The sequence below is a fragment of the Anopheles gambiae genome, chromosome 3, assembly GCF_943734735.2.
Source record: "Anopheles gambiae chromosome 3, idAnoGambNW_F1_1, whole genome shotgun sequence".
NCBI lineage: Eukaryota > Metazoa > Arthropoda > Insecta > Diptera > Culicidae > Anopheles > Anopheles gambiae.
The window spans coordinates 7,995,037-8,014,148 of NC_064602.1; the positions used below are offsets into that span (position 1 = coordinate 7,995,037).

The window sequence follows — 19,112 nt, forward strand, 5'->3', positions numbered from 1 at the left end:
CAATACAAATTGTCATATTAATACTCATTTATAAATCCTTAACAGCAAACTTACGATGCACATTTCATACAGATTATCAAACAGGTTGAGAACAGTATAGTGCGCAATAAGCGAACGATTCGTGTGTTTCTCACCATAAGAAGTTTGAACATTTCAAGAAAAAAAAACAATCACACACATAGCAATCGATCATTATTACCGCTTGATGGCATACCATCAATATAACCGATTTTGCATTTCACCTGTCGGGGTGCTGAATTTCGCTGTTCTAATCCCTTTTACTGCCGGGAAACCCCATCCGCAGCTGTATCGTACGATAATTGATGCGCGTTTGCAGCCGAAAGCAAAGGTTAAAATAAATGACAAAAGGCCAAACAAACAACGCACCCTCCAGACAGGGAAAGGAAAAACAAAAGCAATAAAACAACAATCTTTCGGCAAGTCCCGATCGCGTTGCGTATGATCATGATTTTATTGCTACACGGCCCAACCCAACCCGCTGCTGGCTCTGAACCCCCGCGAACAAGACGGTCCTATTATCATAGTGTAATAAAACAAAAAACAAAAACACTCAATACAAACAAATATTTACAAACCTGTTCGGCTGAAGGATGACACAAAACTAGCCGCCGGAACGCTTGCACATCAACGAGGCGCCGTACACCAACCACAGCCTCGCACGATCCCTAGTAGTATGACCAACTGTTTTGACCAAACGAACGAACTTGCCTTGCAACTGACGCACGAAAGTCTTTTGCACTTACTTGCTGTTGGTAGTTGCGGAAAATATTAATTACTTTTCGGGGTTTGTTGTTGCTGCTGTTGTTGTGATGGGGGAGGCGGAAAAACTACACTCGCGCGTAATCACTTTTTAATTTAGCTCCCCCCTTAAAGCACGCGGCAAACACTCAAACCACTTCAAACGCACTCGATTTTGTTTGTTTCTTCTGTTGATTCGGTTTCCTTTGTAAGTTTCTTTATTCACCTGTCAAAGGAGTGAAGGAAATAATTATGCTTTTGTTTTTCGCCTTTTAATCCACCCCGACCTCTGCTAAACTTTAATTGTTTGTTGATTGAGTACACAACAATGACGAACGGTAATAATAGTTAATTTTTTTAAGAAATCCACTAAACCACTAATGTACACAAAAGATTAAATAATGGTAATTACTTTACAAAAAAAAACACTAAAATAAACTATCGCAATAATTAACAGTCAGCTCATCTTACTGTAAAACACTGAAACAGTGCAGTGCGTCCAGCCAACTAGACCAAAAAACGCCCAACCACGCCAAATGCCACATCGCAACCGTACCACGTGCTATGATGGTACAGCTTTTTACCAAACCTTTTTTTGTTTTACGATTTATTTTCCCCCCCTTGCTGGTTTTTCGCTATTTTGTAGTAGTTCCCGTTTCTTGCTTCGTGTCCGAAACTCTGACCACACCGGTCTGTGGTTTCATTTTATTCTAACGACGATAGTTGCGTTTTTCCTTCCCAAACCCCGCCGCATCGTTCAGAGATGCTCTGCACTTACAAACGGGTATGGCGGGTAATAGCGCAAAACTCATTAAAGAATGCAAAATTATTCGCTTTTTTTAAGTATTATCGTATTCGTGTTCGGTTTCCCGGTTCGGTTCACTTCACTGTGTTGTTTAAATTGACGTTCTGTTATGAACATTTAACAGTTCTGTTTTTTTAAATATTATTTAAAAAAATAGTTGTAGCTTCACAAACATCTCCCTTTCCTTCTGAACTATCAATCAAACACATTTAATGACCACCTTTCTACCAGCCCACCTTTCTGCCTAGCACAACATCACTCGACGAAGTACGAATTGCAACTGATCGACTGGCTCGATATCGCGACGACAAAGCACGAGATAACCACGAGGACACGATATGATTTTCCAAGCACCGATGTGAACGTTAGCACTGCTTGCTACCAACTGACTAAATTAACGCAAGATTCCTGTGCTTTTACTGCGTTTTCGGCTGTACCGAGTGTGTTCCGGGGGTGTGTGTATGTGTGCATTCGAAGAGTGGGGCGCACTGCCAGGCGCTGCCGGGCGCTTTCCGGGAAAATCTCTCCAAAACCGATGTAAAGGGGATGCTGTTCTCGCTCTCGCTCACTCTTTCGTGAACGCGGGTTCTCGCTCTCTCTCTCACTCTCTCTCTGTCTCGCTCTCTCGTGTCAAAAGCTCGCCGCCGGGTGGTGATGTTTTTATTTTGCTGTTTGCGAGTCTCTCAGCGCGCCTTTTCGGTTGAATCAGATGTTTGGGCGATCTCTGCTGCGAGTGACTGTGCTGCACTACGCTACGCGCTTCATTCAGGACGGCCGGTCTGTGGGGCAGGACTACTACTAGCCGTGCGACTACATCGATCCCTTCTGTCACCAATCACGTACTTCAGGTGCTTCAGGTTCGTTTGTACCAGAAACAGACACACACAGAGGGAGCAAACAGACCTGATGCATGGCTTTCGATATGCATAAGGCAATGCAGCCGCGGCCGCGGCTAGGGACGATCGACGCATAATCAATTGCACGGGATGCATGTTACAATAAATTACAATCGATCTTGTACAGTCGGTAGCTGATAACGGGACACGTTTTTATTTCAACTTTATTTAGTACATACATTTACAGTATTCACCTCTCCTTCGTAGGGAATGAAGTGCTTAAAACATCATCAAAAACATGTACATCTACTTTTAAGTAATTTTGTTCTATTAAGTAGTATTCACTAAAATTTGTATCTCACTGTAACTGTTTGTTTGAATGCTTACATCTTTGATTTGAGAGATAACGGCCACCTAGGACCACAGCTGGCGCCTAACCTGACCCCATAAATAGCCGTTGCCATTTATTACCCGGTACAGTTTGTCAGTCAGCTTCATTCATGTAAGTTAACTGGCTTAACTACTTCTTTTTATGCAATATGGTACAACGTTTTCTTGCCACTTAAAATACATCCTACAACTCCGCAGACGAGAGAGAGACAGAGAGAGAGTGATTTATGGGCCGTTGGAATATGATGGGCAGCGACAGCGACCATTGACCAGGTGCACTGGGTATTATAGACCTTTGTTTTGTTCGCCAACAGACAAACCATTTCAAGGGCTTAAAAGACATGTTTAGATAGAGCGATATCGAGAGCAACACTGCAGGAAGTGAGGATACGGCAATACTAACAGGAACAGTGACTAATCGTTAACTGGCTGGATAATTATTTTAAAATCCATTCTTCCAAAACCACTCAAACCAAAAAAAAATAAAAGAAACATGCAGTGGAATTCCCATATGGAACGCCATCAAGTTGTATTGGCAACAAATCTAGGGAAACAACACGTTTCCCCTTTTGTTTGGTCATTGGCCAGGCGGTCTGTAGACACAGCTGATTGTACTTCCTCTGTGTGGACGGAAGCTACATAGATGCAGGCCATAGCTCGTCTTGATCATTGCGTACAGGCGGTAGACCGCCCTGAACCCGTGACTAACCTGCAACACAGTTCTTAGCCTTAATCTCGGTGGGGGACGATCGGGGATCTACCGATGGTCGTCACGTACACAGTGTGTACTAACAGTTACTACAATTCGGATGAATACGATGAAACATTTCACATGCTAATATTGTTGTAAACAGTACAGGTCACTGCTGATCGGATTTCTGAATCACTGTGGCTGTGATTACCCGCCAAATAATGAGTGACATAAAGTGTTGGAATAGATAAAAAAAAGCGCGTTGAAATGAGCAAACATAAATGGAAACTAGCATCGTTAAACTACGTCTGCTAATTGATAAAGCCACACCAACACAATTAAATGAGTCATCACAAACATGTCATATTGGTATCATGTACGAGACCTTGTACGATTTTAAAATCCAATTACACAATTATTCCACAATATTTACAGTCTATGAATTGAATCAACTGCCATATTTGAATCCAATTAATTAACTTGTTTTGATACAACACCATGAACTTTTCGTCGTACCTACATCCTGCACGATTTGTGAGTTCCGCGCACAGTTGGGGATTTAAATTTAAACACAGCTTTCGTTCAAAGCTCAAAGCCCATCTAAAATGAGCTTTTGAGCTTTAAAATTTTCCTGTTTACTACACCTAGTTGTGTACTTCAAACCAAATCGGATGTGAAGCAATGCTCACGCATCATAAAAACACTCATTTAATTCATATTCTTGCCTTGCAGTCACTTTTTATGTTACTTTTATTTTGAAAAAAGTTTTAACAATTGCTTGGTGTGATATTTTCACTCGATTTGTCTCAAAATCGCCAATAATATATTTATTACAACAAATAAGATATCCGAGCCGAACCAAGATATCGAGTATTGAAGCGCTGTGATAAACAGATAAATTGAGTAGTGATGGGACAACTCTTCAAATTATCGAACGGTTCCAGTTCCTTGGCAGGAAAAAAGACCTACTCGCACAGCATAAACAAGCGAAATAATTTGATTCAAATCATTTAATTTTCTTTCCACTTTAACCTTTGCATTTTTTTAGTTTTGGTTAGTAACAAATATTGTTCTGCTGCGTTTCGAACGTTCCACCAACAGAACAGATTGAACCTAGCAGGTTCGGAACGATAGTACCATCACTAGTGCTGCGTTTTATCCATCATCCGGCAATGTTTATGTTATTTACTTTGGCAATATCGTATCAGTGAATCATTTTGTAAAGAGATGTAAATAATTTGCTCCAAAAATACCGTTTTGCGTCACGCATCGAGGTGCATAGTGTGGTCGCCACTCGACAGAACCGGGTCCCGATGTCTTTCTGGCTGCAACCGATGCGATACAAACGGCGGATCGTGTACGTGTTTCTGTTTCTTTCGGCCGCACTATACATCCTGTACAGCTGCATTCCGGATCCGCCGATACACAACTGTTTCCAGATCGTCCCCGGGGACAGCTTTGCCGCCGGGGACAGCTTGGACGATGTGCAGCAGTCCATGCCGCAGCCGTCCGACGATGGGCGTAACATCTTCTTTCACGAAACATCCTGCTTGAAGGAGGACGGTATTGTGCGGCTGAACGCCCGACAAGCGTGTGCAATCGAGTCGGCTGCCCGGGCCAATCCGGAGTGGAACGTGTACGTACTGTTTGCGGCTCCGGTTGGCTTCCGGAACCACACGACACAGCCAATCCTTGACGCACTGCTCGAGTATCGCAATGTGCATCTTCGGTACGTCAACTTGACCACATACGCGAACGAAACTCCGCTGGAAGAATGGATGGCGAGTGGGGAAATCTTTCGCTCGCTGTACATGAACTCGCATCTGTCCGATGTGATGCGCTACCTGACCCTGTACAAGTACGGTGGAACGTACCTTGATCTGGATGTGATCGTGCAGCAATCGTTTGAGAAGCTGGAACCGAACTATGCCGGTGCCGAGTCGGTGCGATGGGTTGCGGCCGGCGTAATGAACTTCGAACCGAAAGGCCACGGTCACGAGCTGGCGGAAATGTGTGTTCGGTAAGCGGCTAGATTTACAAGATACGAGATCTATTCCTCCTTGACCAACCATGTAACGATCGTTTCATTCTTCTAGCGACCTGCTGGCCAACTTCAACGGAAAGGACTGGGGCAACAATGGCCCGGGAGTGGTAACGCGCGTGCTGCAAAAGTACTGCCACACTCGGTCGACGGCTCACATGACCCGGGAACGGTGCCGGCACTTTACCGTCTATCCGATCAGTGCATTTTACGCGATAGGGTACGAAGATTATCGGCAGTTTTTCGAGGAACAGTACCTGGAGCACGCCCTCTACACGCTCAATCAATCGATCGTGGTGCACGTGTGGAACAAGTTTAGCAAGAATCATCCGGTGCGGGTAGGGTCACGGGTCGCTTACGGTGTGCTAGCCGAACGGCACTGTCCCAAAGTGTACCGATCTTGCGGGACCGTTTTCTAACACCAAAACAATACCGAATCGCATGTATTGTTCTATTGTATTGCTTCACAATTTCTTACCGATTTGATTGTAGTCTTATCTTGTGTGTTGGTGCTTGGTTTTTTTAATAATTGTCCTATGTGTTAGACCCAATTTAACTGCCAGTGCCTAAAAATAGTCGATATCGTTTGAATGAACAAATTCTTAGCGATAGAAGGTAGCTAACTCATTTTACAGTTCAATTTTAATTTTTGTTCCATTCCTTTGCTGACTCGAATCTACACCGAAACGTGTGTAAATTAACACTTTTTTTAGGTGCATATCCAGGTGCTACTGAACACTCTCTGATTTAGCAATCTCTTTCTTCATTTCATTGGAATCTCGTTTGATTTAGCAGCTATTTAAACAGATATGTTAGTCATCTCTGATACACTCGTAACTTATTTATTAGTTAATGTCATGTCACTTGTGTGAACATAATTCAAACCAACTCGACACGATTGACCAAATGCGTTTATCAGTATTAGCCGCAGTTAGGTTTGTAAACCATATAGAACCCAATTTTAACGGCCTGTGAAGGCCTAAATCCTGCGTAAGAGAGGCCGCAACGCGTGTCGTTTATTTGAGCAGCTGCACATGCGTTACGCGTTGTGCGAACTAGAAGCAGTGTGGCAAAATATTTTGTCCAATTGTAAGTATTTGCAAGAGCTCTTGCATATTTTTCTCCGCTTCTAAGTACAGTGGTTGTTTATGTTACGTTCTTGTGTTTAGGTCATAGGTGTGTGAGAAAGAGGAGCATTACGAATAAATAAAACTGATGTTATGGATGGATAATTTGTAACACGTGGTCTAATGAAATAATTCGTCACGATCAACGTGGTGTTTCAATATCACACAATACATCAATAGCACCTTTACCACGTTTCGCTAATTAGTATTAAGAATCTCTCTTTTCAAACGTCTGACTTTCATCTGACTGCAGAACCTCTTCCCCTACGCGACAGGGAAACGGTCCTGCTGAGAAACGATTCTAGCCGGTGTTGTAGGAAGCTGATGCATCTATCGAATAGACCACCAAGACATCCGTGAGGAACCAATCGAAGAGACCGTAAATTTCAAACAATTGACTACCAAGCAATAGAACGAGGAAGTGCTACCAAATTTTCTACTTAATCCATCAATTTATGTTACTTTGTAGATCAAACAACTTATCGTGGCTGACAGTAACTGTACACTTTAGTACAAAACCTATACATACGATACAACGTAAATGATTCCTTACTGTAAACTATTTGCATGTACGGATAGACTTAGGAATTAGCACATTTAGAGAAACTAGTGAAGAGAATGAATGAAAGGATGAATTAAAACTAAGGCTAGAATTAAGAAAAATTAGAAGAATTTACACACACGTTCCTAAAGTCTCATATGTGATAGACCATCTTGAAGACAACGGCTTAGTTGTGGCAGGTGGTGTGTTCAACCGACAGTTAAAAACAGCTCGTTGGTACGTATACGTTACCGACATTGACATTGGCACAACTGCAACGAACCTGGCATATGGCACAATATTACAATTTTTTTAAACCTTTTTAACCAACCCCGGAGGTATAAAAATACACCTAAGTACATAAAATACTCTAAATATTGGAACATGCAATAGGATCGTGTTTCAATACTTCTTTTTTTTAATAATTATTTGTCCAGCGATGGACAATTGCATGCGATTCTTCCAGATGCGTTAATGTTTCAAGAACAATAAGAAAGTTACAAAGTTTATATGTTAAAAATGCAGTGAATTCTCGAGTCGGAACTGAAAAAAACATCGCAGACAGTCGTGACGTAGAGTCAATGCAATAGTAGAGCGCCTTGCTGGAGGTTATGTCGTGAAGCTCACGTGTTCCATTGATGATCACTCCTCAAGATCAAAAAAGGGGAATTATAAAAGCCCAGTTTCACAGAATAATAGCGATCGGCGCGATACGACCTTATCTGTAACATCATGGGACCGTAACCTAGACATCCAAACATTAATATCGTGTACTTGTAAACCAACCAGGTACCATGATTTATGACAAATGCTCATACAAACTCAAACAGGTCGTAGGCGTCGTTGATCGATGCGTTGGTTAGTCGTCTGTGCTCGATCACCTGTTTACTACATCTGACGCTACTATTTACTACATTTAATAGTTCAAGCTCTCTTGGCATCTCCTCCATGGTTTGTACTGGAATCACAATCATTTTTCAGTTGCACACCATGTTTAACTTAGATAGGAATTATGTATACCTCACTATACCTGAATAATAATGTCCCAAAAATGATCTCGCCTAATACGTTTATTTATATTCGCTAACCGCACAGCAAACAGCGACCGTCGCAATCGTACATTCCCGCGATCATCATCGAACAACGACTGGACTTTCAAAGTTGTTCGACACCTCGATAGATCGAAAGAGGCAAATGAGGCCAATAGGCTCAAAGTCTCTATAAAAGTAAATAAAAACCACCGGCGCTATTTCAAAACTCCACCAACTTTCCTGGAAAAAAAATCGAGCAAACAGAAACGCACTATAAAGCTGTTTAAATCAAAGTTTCCAACATTGTACTCACGTGCTCCAAACACAACTGATTAAACCACCGCGTTCAGTTGCTCGCTTTGCTTAGCTGAGATACGACTACTCAAGCTTATCAGAGTTAACACAAGTAAAATGCTCTCGCATAGAAAGTGTCGCTTTGTTCTATGTGCCGTTGGTGCCTTCGTTTTGGTTCTTCTGCTGTTACGTCGCATTGGTGATCGCCAGTGGAGAATTACGCCGCACATTTACTCTCAGATTGTCCAAGAAGATTTGGAATTTTGGGAATCATACGAAAACCGATTTTTTGCCACAAAAGAATTACACCAACAGAAAAGTGAATCCTTCACAGCTCCGTCTCCAACATTGAAGCGTGTCGTCACGACTACCTCCACACCAACAACTCCGAGTCCATGGATCGACACCTGTTTCAAGATCTTTGACAGTAACGTCACTAAAGGGCACAGCTTACACGGGAAAAACATACTGCAGGATGTGCAGCAGTCCGTGCCGCAGCCGACTGACGATGGGCGTAACATCTTCTTTCACGAAACATCCTGCTTGAAGAAGGACGGTATTGTGCGGCTGAATGCCCGACAAGCCTGTGCAATCGAGTCGGCTGCCCGGGCCAACCCGGAGTGGAACGTGTACGTACTGTTTGCGGCTCCAGTTGGCTTCCGGAACCGCACAACACAGCCAATCCTTGACGCACTGCTGGCGTATCCTAATGTGCATCTGCGCTATGTCAACTTGACCACATACGCAAACGACACACCGCTGAAAGAATGGATGGCGAGGGGGGAAATATTACGCTCACAGTACATGAACTCGCATCTGTCCGATGTGATGCGCTACCTGACCCTCTACAAGTATGGTGGGACGTACCTAGATCTAGATGTGATCGTGCAACAGTCTTTTGAGAAGATGAAACCGAATTATGCCGGTGCCGAGTCGCCTCAGTATATTGCTGCCGGTGTGATAAACTTCGAATCGAAAGGCCACGGTCACGAGCTGGCGGAAATGTGTGTTCGGTAAGTGGACGGACTTTTAATATGATCCGATCTTTCACCAAACTTTAACGATCGTTTCTTTCTTTTAGCGACCTACTGGCCAACTATAACGGTTATCAATGGGCTCAAAATGGTCCAGGGGTAATAACGCGCGTATTGGTAAAGCACTGCCATACCCAGTCGATCACTAACATGACCCAGCATTGTTCCGAGCATTTTACCGTTTATCCACCCAGCGCATTTTACGCAATAGCGTATTGGAATTATAAGCAGTTTTTTGAAGAACCGTACCTAAAATCGGCCCTTGAGGCGCTCAATCAATCGATCGTGGTGCACCTGTGGAACAAGCTGAGTAAAGACAATCCGGTGTGGGTTGGGTCACGGGTCGCTTACGGTGTGCTAGCCGAACGGTACTGCCCCAAAGTTTACCGGTCTTGTGGGCACGTTTTCTAACATCACCTGCACAGAATCATATCTTAATTCAAGCCTCCTAAAATCATCGATTGATCACTCATGATCGCAGACTGTCGATGCTGTCGCCATTGCGACAACATCTTCATCAATAAAGCGATACTGCCATGTAGATATCCCTCTCCCTCGCATAGGTATTGGTACAAGACATCGGATTATCTTGTATTGATCTTTAGCAGCTAATTGGAATGCATATTATAAGTGGTTATTTGTAATTCGATGGACAAGTGTTTCGTACTGTAACAAACACTAATAAAGTTATTATTTATTTAATGTATAACAATACAATATGAGCATAAAGTGATTGAATAGTTAGAAAAACGCAACCTCGTGCAATACCTAAACCTAAAGATAGCACGAGGAGCAATAAAGAAGGATTCGAATGCCGATTCATTCCACCACGCTCGTTAATCTTTGAAGGATTATCAAAGGAAGCGGTCATATATTGAGTTTGAAAAGACATCTGAAGTACACAATCAATAGTACTATTATCCTATCGATCAATGCAGAGTGCCCAGACCGTTACAGAAGACAATCAGTCTATCACTGCTGAAATGAACTGTTGCAATAGTCGTACGCATCTTTATAGGCAAAGAAGGAGAGTATGAGTTAGCAATCAATGATACGCTCACTTATTAATCGGTTGTTGAAAATATGAAAATGATTCAAACCAACTCGACGCGTTTGTCCAAACCCGTTTTTCAGTATTAGCAGCAGTTTGGTTTGTAACTCATATAGAGTCCCGTTTTAACGGCCTGTTCACCCCTAAATGCTGCGTTAGAGGCACAGCAACGCGTGTCGTTTATTTGAGCAGCTGCACATGCGTTACGCGTTGTGCAAAGTAAATAATGTGGCGAAATATGTTTTCAAATTATAAGTATTTGTAAGAGCTCTTGCATGTTTTACTCCGCTCTTAAGTGCAGTCAATGTTAGTTGTGCAGTTTAGGTCGTAGTCGTTCGATAAAGAGGAACACGAAAAAACTGATGTTATGGTTGGATGATTTGTAACACGTGGTCCGAATTAACTAGGTGTAATTAACGAAATATTTCAATATCACACAAATTTTGATAGACCTATCATTACCACCTTAGCTAGATATTATTAAAAATCTCTTTAAAACGTCTGACCAACGGAGGCAGACGCATTTAAGGAATTGACCACCCATTAACGCCTATCTTTGATTTCTAGCAAAAGCTCAGCTTTTAACGATCGGTCGATCGAGGTAACATCGTGCCAATTCGGTAACTTTTCAACCAGATTTGCCAATCAAATTACAATCATTCCAATCATTACAAAACCAGTTGACATTTTTAGACAATAAATCTGCAATAATCAATTAAATATACTATTGACCTACACTACACTTAATTCGTTAAATATCTTTACCCATTCAACGAGCCGTGACAGGTTGCCATATTATACTCAACAGGTGCCAATCGAAAAGATCCTAAATTTCAAACAGTTGGCTACTGAGAAATAGTACGATGAATAGCTACAGGATTTTCTACTTAATCCACCAATTGGTACCACTTTGTAGATTTATACTAACGCGTTAATAACGCCTAACGGTAGGCTATTTGCATGTAATGCCAGAGTTAGTTATTAGTACAATTAGAGAAATCAGTGCAGAAAATGAATTTATGAGGGAATTAGAACTAGGACTAAAATTAAGTAAAATTGTAATTAGAAAAATTATTTATCAATAAGCAAGCGTATTCAATTGCTAGATCTTCTGTTCCAAAAACACGCACAAAGTTCCTACATTATCACCTGGAATAGACCACGTGAGAACAAATTCCTTTTGTAGCAGGTTATGTAGTTTGCCGACAGTTAAAAGCACCTATCGTTCTTCTTGGCATGACTAATGGTATCATCATTCACGGAAAGCAGACTTTAGCACAACCGCTTCGGATCTGACATGGCGATAGGGCTTCCAGCTGAAGTTTTTGGACTTTATAAACCAACCCCGCAGGTAGTACCTAAGTACATATAACGGGTATGTACGTTATGAGCCAGTTGTTGTTAAACCTGTGTGTTTCACGTGCGTTAATGTCTATCAACTGATCTATAACAATTGAAATTTACAGTGTATAAATGGGCACATAATGAATAAACAGCAGTGAATTTTACTACCGAGATCCCCGGCACGAAATCATCACTGACGACGTCGAAAGCACGATACATGCAGAACTGGTTGGAAGAGCCTGAGTACTAGCATTCTACTGCTATTGGCATCGTAGTTTAGCAAAAAGGGCAATAGAGTGCCGAAGTTGGTGCCCTGCGTTGGTCCTCTGAAGATTCATTGATTGGATTTGACCTGTACATATATTGACCCAGCTTCACAGTATAGTAGCGATCGGCGAGGTAGGACCTTATTGTAAATCTAAGTTAGTCGTCGTTGATCGTTGCGTTGTTGAAACCAGAATCGGCTGGTGTGCGCTGGCACATTAACTAGCGTTAGTAGCCCAAGTTCCCTTGGCATCTTCTTCGTGGTTTGTACTGCAAACACATTCATTTTTAGTTTCACGCCATATTAACCTCACAGCAAACAGCTACCGAAGCAATCGTACATTTCCGCGAACATTGTCAAACAAGTACTGTATTTACCAAAGTTCTTCGACACCTCAAAATTGAATTGATTGAAAGATGCGAATATGGCTAATAGACTTTAAGTCCAAAAAAAAAAAACAACAACCTTTGAAATATTTACAACAGCGCCGTACTACCAAAACTCCGCCACATTTCTTGGAAAACAATTCGGGCAAATAGAGACGCACTATAAAGCTGTTTAAATCAAAGTTTCCAATATTGTTCCCAGGCGTCGCTCCAAAAACAGTTGATCAAATCATCGCGTTCAGTCGATCGCTGTGCTTAGCCGAGAAACGACTACTCAAGCTTTTCAGTGTAAAATGTTCTCACATAGAAAGTGTCGCTTTGTTCTTTATACCGTTGGTGCCTTCGTTTTGGTTCTTCTGCTGTTACGTCGAATTGGTGATCGCCAGTGGAGAATTACGCCGTACATTTACTCTCAGATTGTCCAAGAAGATTTGGAATTTTGGGAATCATACGAAAACCGATTTTTTGCCACAAAAGAATTACACCAACAGAAAAGTGAATCCTTCACAGCTCCGTCTCCAACATTGAAGCGTGTCGTCACGACTACCTCCACACCAACAACTCCGAGTCCATGGATCGACACCTGTTTCAAGATCTTTGATAGTAATGTCACTACCGATAACGGCATACACGAGAAAAACATACTGGAGGATGTGCAGCAGTCCATACCGCAGCCGACTGACGATGGGCGTAACATCTTCTTTCATGAAACATCCTGCTTGAAGAAGGACGGTATCGTGCGGCTGAATGCCCGACAAGCGTGTGCAATCGAGTCGGCTGCCCGGGCCAACCCGGAGTGGAACGTGTACGTACTGTTTGCGGCTCCAGTTGGCTTCCGGAACCGCACAACACAGCCAATCCTTGACGCACTGCTCGAGTATCCTAATGTGCATCTGCGCTACGTTAACTTGACTACATACGCAAACGACACACCGCTTAAAGAATGGATGGCGAGGGGGGAAATATTACGCTCACAGTACATGAACTCGCATCTGTCCGATGTGATGCGCTACCTGACCCTCTACAAGTATGGTGGGACATACCTTGATCTGGATGTGATCGTGCAACAGTCTTTTGAGAAGCTGGAACCGAACTATGCCGGTGCCGAGTCGCCTCAGTACATTGCTGCCGGTGTGATTAACTTCGAATCGAAAGGATACGGTCATGAGCTGGCGGAAATGTGTGTTCGGTAAGTGGACGGACTTTTAATATGATCCGATCTTTCACCAAACTTTAACGATCGTTTCTTTCTTTTAGCGACCTACTGGCCAACTATAACGGTTATCAATGGGCTCAAAATGGTCCAGGGGTAATAACGCGCGTATTGGTAAAGCACTGCCAAACGCATTCCATCACCAACATGACCCGGCATTGTTCCCAGCACTTTACCGTTTATCCACCCAGCGCATTTTACGCGATAGCGTATGGAAATTATAAGAACTTTTTTGAAGAACCGTACCTAAAATCAGTCCTCGACGCGCTCAATCAATCGATCGTGGTGCACCTGTGGAACAAGCTGAGTAAAGACAATCCGGTGTGGGTTGGGTCACGGGTCGCTTACGGTGTGCTAGCCGAACGGCACTGCCCCAAAGTGTACGGATCTTGTGGGCACGTTTTCTAACATCACCTGCACAGAATCATATCTTAATGTAAGACTCCTAAAATCATAGATCGATCACAAACGATCACAGACTACAGAATCTTCATCACTAAAGCAATACTGCCATAAAGACAAACTTCACCTTCGCTTAGGTATTGGAACATGACATCAGATTTTCTTTAGCAACCAATTGGAATGCATATTATAAGTGGTTATTTGTAATTCGATGGATAAGTGTTTCCTTCTATTATAAACTATTATAAACACTAATAAAGTTATTATTTATTTAATGTATAACAATAAAATACGGGCATAAAGTAATTCAATAGTTGGAAAAACGCAATCTCGTGCAATATCTAATCATAGATAGCACGGTGAGCAATCGAGGAGGATTTGAATTAATCTTAGAAGGATTATGGGAAGGGCCATATAGAGTTTGAAAAAACATCTGAAGTACACAATCAATGGTACTATTATCCTATCGATCGATGCAGAGTGCCTAGAGCGTTACAAAAGACAATCTACCACTGCTGAAATGAGCTGTTGCAATAGTCGTACGCATCTTTAAACGTAATGATAGCACCACACGCGTAATAGGAGATCGGACAAAATCAGGAGAGTATAAGATAGTAATCACTGAAGCACTAATAAACTCACTTATTAATCGATTGTTGTATGAAACTAATTCAAAGCAACTTCGTAAGAGAGGCATAAACGCGTGTCACTTATTTGAACAGCTGCACACGCGTACATTGATCGTTACGCGTTGTGCAGATTCAACCACACTGCGACATACTTTTGTCAAATCGTGAGTATTTGTAAGACCTGTAGCACACTTCTCGACACTTGAAAGCTGGCTATTATATTGCGTTCTTGTGTTAGGTCGTAGTCGTTCGAGAAAGAGGATAACTGAAGAAAAAATTATTGTTTTGGTTCTATAGTTTGTAACACGTGGTCTTAAATAGTTCGGTGCGAATAATGTTTCAATATCACAACATTCCTACTACCACTCAAGCTTAGCGCCCGATGCAATTACACATTCCGGGTGAACATTGTGAAACAAGATTTCGGGAATTCTGCTGTCGTTAGGCATCTGGAAAGATTTATACCAGCACCTGCAGTGCAGTAAAATCTAGCAATACTACCAACACTCCACCAAATTCAATGGAAAAATATTATGTCAATAGAGATGAGCTATAGAGTTTAAATCAATGCCACAACTGCGACACGATTCTCGGAACCAAACGTCCCCACTAGTTCTTTTACAGATTGAGCAAGTGTGTCGCAGACATACGAGGGAAATACTAGTCCCGAGTATCATCCCCGCATTCAACCATAGTGCCGCAATTATGGTTGTAACTCACGACTAATAGCAAATGTGTCCGGCTGTCTTGAATTGGATCACAAAACCCTGTAAATGATTTCGATAGTGATATGAAGTGTTCCAAAAACGTCTGATCAAATAATTGAGTTCAGTTACTCGCTATGCTTAGCAATGATACGGCTACTCAGGCTCTTCAGCGTGAACACATGTAAAATGTTTTCGCGTAGAAAGTGTCGCTTTGTTCTATGTACTGTTGGTACATTAGTTTTTCTTCTGATATTTCGTCTGATTTGGGATAATAGTTCGACCTACACGCCGCACATGTACTCTGAGATTGTCAACGAAGTATCGGAATTTCGGCAGGGCAGTGGATACTTCTCCTATTCTTGCATAAAATTAAAGCCTATCATTGGGATCACCAGACCCTCACCAACTCCAACGAGTTCACCAATACGCAGCTCCACATACGACGCTCAACACTCGACTGCGAAAGACTTGTACCAACAGGCAAGTGAATCATTCAAAACGCCTTCTCCAGCATCAACAACTCCGAGTCCATGGATCGACACCTGTTTCAAGATCTTCGACCTTAACGCCACTACCGAGAACGGTATACACGAGAAAAACATACTGGAGGATGTGCAGCAGTCCATGCCGCAACCGACCGACGATGGCCGTAACATCTTCTTTCACGAAACATCCTGCTGGAAGGACGGTATCGTGCGCCTGAACGCCCGACAAGCGTGTGCAATAGAGTCGGCTGCCCGGGCCAACCCGGAGTGGAACGTGTACGTACTGTTTGCAGCCCCGGTTGGCTTCCGGAACCGCACAACACAGCCAATCCTTGACGCACTGCTGGAGTATCGTAATGTGCATCTGCGCTATGTCAATTTGACCACATACGCAAACGACACACCGCTGAAAGAATGGATGGCGAAGGGCGATATACTACAGTCACAGTACATGAACTCTCATCTGTCCGATGTGATGCGCTATCTGACCCTCTACAAGTATGGTGGAACGTACCTTGATCTGGATGTGATCGTGCAACAGTCTTTTGAGAAGCTGGAACCGAACTATGCCGGTGCCGAATCGTTTGATTTGATTAATTCCGCTGTAATGAACTTAGAATCAAAAGGCCACGGTCACGAACTAGCGGAAACGTGTGTTCGGTAAGCGGCTAGATTTACTAGTTACGATATCAGAATATCCTTGACCAAACTTGTAACGATCTTATTTTTTCTTTTAGTGACCTGCTGACCAACTTCAACGGCAATGATTGGGTTAATAATGGACCAGGGGTGATAACGCGCGTATTGCAAGAGCACTGTCGCACCCAGTCGATCGCTGAAATGACCCGGCATTGTTCCCGACACTTTACCGTCTATCCATCGAGCGTATTTTACGCGATTGAGTATTGGAATTATGAGCTTTTATTCGAAGAACAGTGCCTGGAGGAGGCCCTCGTTGCGTTCAACCGATCGATCGTGGTGCACCTTTGGAACAAGCTGAGTAAAGACAGTCCGGTGCGGGTTGGGTCACGGGTCGCATACGGTGTGCTAGCCGAACGGCACTGTCCCAAAGTGTACGGGTCTTGTGGGCCCGTCTTCTAACACTATCAGCTCATAACCATGTCTTAAGTAGCGAGATCTTCATTCTTCGATCAATCACACGCGATCACACCCTGTCGTCACACGATCAGTATCAATAAATGGCTCATCGCCCAATCAACACATTTGTAACACTTCAAATCATTAAATTAGATACATTTTTTAAATATCACGTTATAAAATTGGAGGCCTTATGTCCACCCTGGAGCTATCGCGGAGCAGTTATTGTAATATCACACAATCTTATAAGTGGTTTCAACACTGTGTAGTTGATGATCAGTAGAAATCACTTTGTCTCTTGCTACCTCCATCAACTGACGAACCCGCTTCCAACGACATCGTCTTATAAAAGAAAGTCAAAACTCCCCAATATGTTCCAACATTCTTCGGGGGGCAATCTATCGTGCGTACGTTGCGTGAAAACGAATGAAAGGGAATGCAAAATTTCACGCAAAACAAGACCCGCACTGCACCGTTATGCAGCGGGCGTGTTCGTACAGCTGATTGAAGGTGATTTATACGCTCTTGTACATCGTTTGCGAAACTGTTGAGCATATGTTACGTGTTTTGTTTGCAGCTTATCTCTGTCTCTTGCTCGTCATTTTCATTCGTGTAGTATCATTGCACGGACACAGACTGAGAGCCAGAAAGCTAAAACCAGCTGTTTAAACAAATCTTATGTAGGTTGTATCGAACCTGCTCCAAAAACGTGCGTACAACTGATCGTGTTCAGTTGATACCAATACTTACCTGAGGTACAATCACCTCCTCCAAAATGATCTCACATAATTCGTTCCGCTACGTTCGATATGCTGTGTGTGCATTATTGCTGCTGCTGCTGTTCCGTTTGATACGCGATCGCCGGCCGAAACCGACGTACATTCCCGCCGACATTGCTCAAGGAGATCCGGGCTTTCTGACGTCCTACGATACCTCGAATGACTTGCACGCGCACAGCAGCGTGTACTTCATCGAATCGTCCGCACCGTTCAAGCGCATCATCACGATCGGACCGCGGCAGGCGTGCGCGATCGAGTCGGCAGCACGTGCCAATCCGCTCAAGAAGATAATCGTCCTGTTCGCCTCCTGGAACCCAATAACGAACCCCAGCCAGGTACGGTTTCCCGATCTGCCAACGTTGGCGGGGTTTGGAAACGTTCACTTCCGCTGGCTAGATTTGAACCGGTTCGCGCAAGGTACACCGGTGGAGGCGGTGATCCGATCAGACCTGCTGCACGAACGGCCGAATGGTGCCGAGTATCTGTCGGAGATATTGCGGCTGGTGCTGCTGTACAAGTACGGTGGCATCTATCTCGACCTCGACGTGGTGACGCTGAAAACGCTCGACTTTGTCAATGCAAACTTTTTCGGCGCCGAAACGGAACGGCTTGTCGGTACGTCCGTAATCGGACTAAGGCGGGGCGGGTTTGGGGAACTGTTTGCCGAGCGTTGTCTCGAGTAAGTTCGAACGATGTGGAGTTTTGTAGCGTTTAAAAAGTTGATTGTTTTCATTAACTGTGTTTTTTTTAGCAACTTTAAATACTTCGACGAACAAAAAAACATCCGCAACGGGTCCTTTCTACTCACCTACCAGGTCGTTCAGACGTGCGAAACACTCACCCTACAGGAGATCCTTGACAGCGGCTGCCGCGGTATGCTGCAGGTGCACCGGCGGAGTATCTTTCATCCCTTCGACGAAACCAACGTGGGCATGATGTTCGATCCTAGCCGGCTGGAGGAAGCGAAGGACCGCCTTGCCCATGCGATGACCGTTCACATGCTCCATCGTACTAGCGGGAAGATGCGAGTCGCTGGCGGCACAACGGGCTATCAGTTGATTGCCCAAAACTACTGCCCGAGGGTGTATGAAGAAAATAGTTATGATTTTAAAAAAAAAGGATAAACACAATAAATAAGAGAAAGAGAGAAAGAGAGCTTCCTTTCAAACAACGCTTCGCAACGCGTGACATTGTTATTATGGCG

The 19,112-nt window shown here is 43.3% G+C and overlaps 6 protein-coding genes and 1 long non-coding RNA gene across 11 annotated transcripts in view; 5 read left to right on the plus strand and 2 right to left on the minus strand.

Annotated features, from left to right (window-relative positions):
- LOC1277726 (nitric oxide synthase) overlaps positions 1–1,966 on the minus strand; it is an 88,146-nt gene extending 86,180 nt beyond the window's left edge. For 2 of the 5 annotated variants that reach the window (XM_061656358.1, XM_061656354.1), the window contains exons 1-2: positions 1,801–1,966; positions 597–985 (exon numbers count right to left, since the gene is read on the minus strand). The gene's annotated coding sequence lies outside the window, so the exon portion shown is untranslated. Of the gene's footprint in view, positions 1–596; positions 986–1,784 lie in introns of all 5 variants that reach the window. The other 3 variants (XM_061656356.1, XM_061656357.1, XM_061656355.1) reach the window with 3 other exon arrangements.
- Positions 1,967–4,478: 2,512 nt separating this feature from the next.
- On the plus strand, positions 4,479–6,761 carry LOC1277725 (lactosylceramide 4-alpha-galactosyltransferase). Its single transcript, XM_317211.4, has 2 exons — positions 4,479–5,501; positions 5,578–6,761. The coding sequence occupies exons 1-2, from the start codon at positions 4,795–4,797 to the stop codon at positions 5,939–5,941; spliced, it is 1,071 nt and encodes a 356-aa protein (XP_317211.4). The 5' UTR covers positions 4,479–4,794; the 3' UTR covers positions 5,942–6,761.
- A 1,197-nt stretch (positions 6,762–7,958) lies between these two features.
- LOC133393281 (uncharacterized) lies at positions 7,959–8,638 on the minus strand. Its single transcript, XR_009766070.1, has 2 exons — positions 8,535–8,638; positions 7,959–8,461 (listed from the first exon to the last, which is right to left on the minus strand). It is a non-coding gene; the product is annotated as an uncharacterized LOC133393281 (long non-coding RNA).
- LOC4578099 (lactosylceramide 4-alpha-galactosyltransferase) lies at positions 8,500–10,263 on the plus strand. The gene is made up of 2 exons (XM_001237893.3): positions 8,500–9,528; positions 9,597–10,263. The coding sequence occupies exons 1-2, from the start codon at positions 8,633–8,635 to the stop codon at positions 9,958–9,960; spliced, it is 1,260 nt and encodes a 419-aa protein (XP_001237894.3). The 5' UTR covers positions 8,500–8,632; the 3' UTR covers positions 9,961–10,263.
- Positions 10,264–12,842: 2,579 nt separating this feature from the next.
- Positions 12,843–14,522, plus strand: LOC133393720 (lactosylceramide 4-alpha-galactosyltransferase-like). The gene is made up of 2 exons (XM_061659824.1): positions 12,843–13,784; positions 13,853–14,522. The coding sequence occupies exons 1-2, from the start codon at positions 12,889–12,891 to the stop codon at positions 14,214–14,216; spliced, it is 1,260 nt and encodes a 419-aa protein (XP_061515808.1). The 5' UTR covers positions 12,843–12,888; the 3' UTR covers positions 14,217–14,522.
- Positions 14,523–14,858: 336 nt separating this feature from the next.
- LOC3291688 (lactosylceramide 4-alpha-galactosyltransferase) lies at positions 14,859–17,270 on the plus strand. Its single transcript, XM_555205.2, has 2 exons — positions 14,859–16,691; positions 16,769–17,270. The coding sequence occupies exons 1-2, from the start codon at positions 15,691–15,693 to the stop codon at positions 17,130–17,132; spliced, it is 1,365 nt and encodes a 454-aa protein (XP_555205.2). The 5' UTR covers positions 14,859–15,690; the 3' UTR covers positions 17,133–17,270.
- A 634-nt stretch (positions 17,271–17,904) lies between these two features.
- On the plus strand, positions 17,905–19,076 carry LOC3291689 (lactosylceramide 4-alpha-galactosyltransferase). The gene is made up of 2 exons (XM_555204.3): positions 17,905–18,587; positions 18,660–19,076. The coding sequence occupies exons 1-2, from the start codon at positions 17,905–17,907 to the stop codon at positions 19,030–19,032; spliced, it is 1,056 nt and encodes a 351-aa protein (XP_555204.3). The 3' UTR covers positions 19,033–19,076.
- Positions 19,077–19,112: the final 36 nt, after the last annotated feature.

Coding starts and splice junctions, on each gene's coding strand:
- LOC1277725 (XM_317211.4), top strand. CDS start 4,795: ATGTCTTTCTGGCTGCAACCGATGCGATACAAACGGCGGATCGTGTAC. Junction 5,502..5,577: donor CTGGCGGAAATGTGTGTTCG/GTAAGCGGCTAG, acceptor TCATTCTTCTAG/CGACCTGCTGGCCAACTTCA.
- LOC3291689 (XM_555204.3), top strand. CDS start 17,905: ATGATCTCACATAATTCGTTCCGCTACGTTCGATATGCTGTGTGTGCA. Junction 18,588..18,659: donor TTTGCCGAGCGTTGTCTCGA/GTAAGTTCGAAC, acceptor TGTTTTTTTTAG/CAACTTTAAATACTTCGACG.
- LOC3291688 (XM_555205.2), top strand. CDS start 15,691: ATGATACGGCTACTCAGGCTCTTCAGCGTGAACACATGTAAAATGTTT. Junction 16,692..16,768: donor CTAGCGGAAACGTGTGTTCG/GTAAGCGGCTAG, acceptor TTTTTCTTTTAG/TGACCTGCTGACCAACTTCA.
- LOC4578099 (XM_001237893.3), top strand. CDS start 8,633: ATGCTCTCGCATAGAAAGTGTCGCTTTGTTCTATGTGCCGTTGGTGCC. Junction 9,529..9,596: donor CTGGCGGAAATGTGTGTTCG/GTAAGTGGACGG, acceptor TCTTTCTTTTAG/CGACCTACTGGCCAACTATA.
- LOC133393720 (XM_061659824.1), top strand. CDS start 12,889: ATGTTCTCACATAGAAAGTGTCGCTTTGTTCTTTATACCGTTGGTGCC. Junction 13,785..13,852: donor CTGGCGGAAATGTGTGTTCG/GTAAGTGGACGG, acceptor TCTTTCTTTTAG/CGACCTACTGGCCAACTATA.